The sequence below is a fragment of the Dunckerocampus dactyliophorus genome, chromosome 4 (assembly GCF_027744805.1).
Source record: "Dunckerocampus dactyliophorus isolate RoL2022-P2 chromosome 4, RoL_Ddac_1.1, whole genome shotgun sequence".
Taxonomy (NCBI): domain Eukaryota; kingdom Metazoa; phylum Chordata; class Actinopteri; order Syngnathiformes; family Syngnathidae; genus Dunckerocampus; species Dunckerocampus dactyliophorus.
In genome coordinates this window covers 16,096,098-16,100,000 of record NC_072822.1, presented here as the reverse complement: position 1 = coordinate 16,100,000, position 3,903 = coordinate 16,096,098, and the positions used below count along the sequence as shown (strand labels likewise).

The 3,903-nt window shown below is 37.4% G+C and overlaps 1 protein-coding gene across 3 annotated transcripts in view; it reads right to left on the bottom strand.

Annotated features, from left to right (window-relative positions):
• Positions 1-3,563, bottom strand: part of sgsm1a (small G protein signaling modulator 1a) — a 34,358-nt gene extending 30,795 nt beyond the window's left edge. For 2 of the 3 annotated variants that reach the window (XM_054774383.1, XM_054774385.1), the window contains exons 1-2: positions 3,466-3,563; positions 3,308-3,351 (exon numbers count right to left, since the gene is read on the bottom strand). In XM_054774383.1, the coding sequence (XP_054630358.1) occupies positions 3,308-3,351; positions 3,466-3,520 (99 nt within the window). In that variant the 5' untranslated portion in view covers positions 3,521-3,563. The remainder of the gene's footprint in view (positions 1-3,307; positions 3,352-3,465) is intronic. The other variant, XM_054774384.1, reaches the window with a different exon arrangement.
• Positions 3,564-3,903: the final 340 nt, after the last annotated feature.

Here is a 3,903-nt window from a genome sequence, read left to right as displayed (position 1 = left end):
AATTATATTACCATATTGTTACATTACCTTATCACTTTTCAATGTATTAAAAAGATCACATATGGAATATAAATAAATAAATGTACAGCAACAGATGTGGAACGGATGTGGGGGTAGGATTAAATAAGCTTTCCTTCTTCCTACTCCTTTTGGACATGTGGAACTGTTCATTGTATTATGTGATGTATTCCATTGTAACTTGTATGCATGTAAAAAAAAAAATTAAACCATTACCATTTTAAATGTCATAAAAATGTTTCACTACGCTTTATTTTGATAAGCATGGACTGGAATTGCGTGTCTGCCTTGCTGGCACTTGACCAGTGACCATATATGCGACACGTCTTGTGTTGACTGTCACTTTGTTTCTTATTATCGAGAGAATGAACAATCGCCCGTAAAATGTGTAGTCAATTGACAACTTGTCACATGCTATGCCAGCGTGTGTGATCGCTCACGTTTCATCCTTATTCCACTTTCTGGCATTTTTGTTTACATGCTTGGCTGGCGGCATCTAGCTAACTCGGAGCTACAAGTGGCTATTACGTCCATGGGACACATCAATCATCGATTATCATCACAACTTACTTTTTTAAAGTTTAAAGTATCACTTCACAATCTTGTTCTCTTGTTATCATTATAATACTTATGGCTTGTTTTCAAAACACCAGTTGTGTGTCGAAGTTGTGCAACAGAAACACGTAGTGTGTACAGCTTTAGATAGCGTCACTGACGCTATCACAGGGGTCTCCAACAGGTAGCTCGTAAGCAAGCAGTAGCTCACCAGCTGATGTCGAGTAGTTCACCAAAGAATATTTGCTTCACCTCTTAGTATTTTTATATGTGTTCTATGCAAACATGACACCTGTATTTAATGACAAATGAGCACACTGAGATGTGCTTTGTAATTTCAAATGTTGGCAGTGCTCTCAGCAACTTTGCCATTAAATTAACAGTTTTGCAATATTCTCGGTTCATGTTTTGCTAGCTGTTGAAAATAAGTCAGTCATTTAAAATATTGCTATTTTTTTAAAAAAAAGAAACAGACGCAGCAGCGGCACGACACGGTGGCGGTAGTCCGCCCTCCCATGCAGCCCACCACCACAGCTTAAAAAAAAAATCCTAGGGGAAACCCTGCTTATAATGATGCATAGCAGTTCTCTTCTCTGACAGTATCAATCAAAACTGAGCATTATTATTATTTTGATCTTTAGCTGTGGGCCGAAATAAAAGTTCCTACTTTATAAGACAATCTCACATGAAGCACATATTTAATAAACATAAGCCCAATCCAAGGGAAGTCAAGACAGGAAAACCAAGAGAGACACTCCATTGTTCTGTGATTGTACTACAAAATTAAAGGAATTGTTCTATTTTTTTCAAATTACAAGACGAGGACCTCAATGCCGGGAATCTCCATGGTAACAAGGTGATTAAGAGCGTACGTGTTAAGCGAGAAGCTCCTCAGAAGAACAAACACAGGGCAACTCCAACCTCAGCTAAAGCCACAATAACAGTGTGCTGCAGATATTTAGTCAGCCTTCGTTAATTTTCCATTTACAATTCATTGAATCGGTTTCATGATATGGCGATTAAGCAAATGTTATGTAGTTTTTGCCAAAATGAAGTATTTTTAAGCATAAAATGGTTGAATGAACTAAAATACAAATATAAGGCAATCAGAAGACGCATTCAAAGAGGTTGTGAAGATATGCAGTATATGCACTGGTTAGTAGGTGTCAGTAATGTTACTGTAGTGTTTGGTGAGACACACAAGAAGCAGACTTGACAGAAATATCATGCCATGACAAGTCAGAAAAAATAAAACAAATGCTTCCAGCTCCAATAATCCTAATGACACTCAAGTGCCAAGATGGTATTGATTTAGCAAGATGAATCATTGCCATTCTACTTTTCATACTAACTCCTCTGAGAGAAAAACATGAATTTGGATGCTCTTCTACAATTCCAAAGAGCTGTCTGACCAATTTAATGCATCTCTTGGCATCCCAAAATAGCATTTGTTTCAACTTATTTTATAGTGTGCTGCATTGCTTTTGTGTCCATGTTGTTAGTTTAATGGTGCAATAATCTTTTTTAATCAGCCTGTTTACATAACACTGATGATTTCTATTTAAGGACTTTTTTTTTTTTTACAATAATTGCATTTCATTGCAGTTTCAGATGTGTAACATCAGCATCATTTCATTTAAATACACGTTACTGTGAATTGCCCGCAGCTACAAAATGTCGGACATACAGTATACTAAAAGAGTAGAAAAGAAAAGAAAACAATATAGAGGAACGCTACAAACAAAGCATTAAAAAAAATATGTCACTCGTGCGATTTCAGTTGAGTGTGAATCTAAAGGATTAACTCCATAAGTGGGTTTTGATTTTTCTTTAGTCTTTAATTGTTTCATCATGCTGTCAGAGAGGAAAACTAATGATGACCAAAGAAATGGAAGTGGAACTTATTACTGCCCAGTATGACATTGCTAAAGCTGGTATTTTTCTTTTCTTTTCTTTTATTTAAAAGAAACACTGCCCAGAGCAAAGTCAGCCCTCTTTACATAGTCTTAATATGAAGAGACTCACCTCCCAGGCACACAGTTATCTCCCACACATCACATGCCTCCTTCATGTAGAAATGAATTGTTTTGAAGTTTTACGGAACAGTATTTAACATATTTTCTAACTTTTTTCTTACATTCGTATGACAGTTATGTAAATTACAAAGCCACAATGCAATGGATTGTATCAGTGGGCAGATATTATTGGACATCCCTTGTTACTATAGTACTATTGTACTGTATGCAGTAACCTGACATGATGATGGTAATGATGGTAATGATACTGTAAGGACACAGCTGAACAAACCAACAGAGTGACTTCCATATTTGTTTCCACTGTACATCACGTCCACACACGCACGCACGCAAACACACACACACACACACACACACACACACACACATATGCCTCACTGAAACAACCAAATGTCTTGGTTGACAAAAGATGTAGTTTCCTATGGTATAAAGACCACAAGCACCTGCACACCCCGCCCACTTCATGCTGCCATTGCTGCCATACTCATAATACTGTAATAATAATAATTATTATTGCCACAGTCAAAACATTTAATGGAAAAAGGCTGCACTTTCAAAGATTTGAAGGAGTATCCAACACGATATTTCACAGACGTCGTGGTGACAGCAGAAGAAACAAAAAGTGTCTAGCAAGGTTTTGAAGGCACAGAACTTGGCTTAAAAATGAAATTGTTTTGTACCAAGCTGAAAACACCCACCTCTTTCTTGACGGTGCGCAGCAGCTTCTGGCGTGTCTCAGCTTCTAACGAAACAGAACAAACATATAACATTTTACCGTAAAGCCAAGTCTCAGTAGTATTACTGAGCTCAACAGTGAGGTATATGCGTTAATAATTGAGATGTTCGTGTCTCCCACCTGCCATGATTGTTGCCATGGATCCAGTGGTCCTTCCGCGCACAGCACCTCCCATCAAACCAGACCTGCGACTTTGAGAAGTGCCTCACGACTCCGCCCCCTACCTCTGAAGACACGCCTCTTAAAGAGACAGCCACGATCGTATGTCGTACTAAAGAAAACTGATGTATGCCGTGAATGCAGCAATACATACACATCAAAGAACTGTAACAAAATATTTTTTTTTTGTTTAAGTATTACCATATTAACCCAACTTTAACGGTGTATAATAAGTAAATTGTAAGTAATAAGTAAATTGTGGGCAAAATAAAGACACATCATTTAACTGATTACTCTTTGAGGAGTAATCAACACCAAATAAGACTGGAAATAACCCAAAAAGTCATGGAAATTGTAGTTACATAGCAGTATAGAAGTGATGCGCACACGCAAGATTGT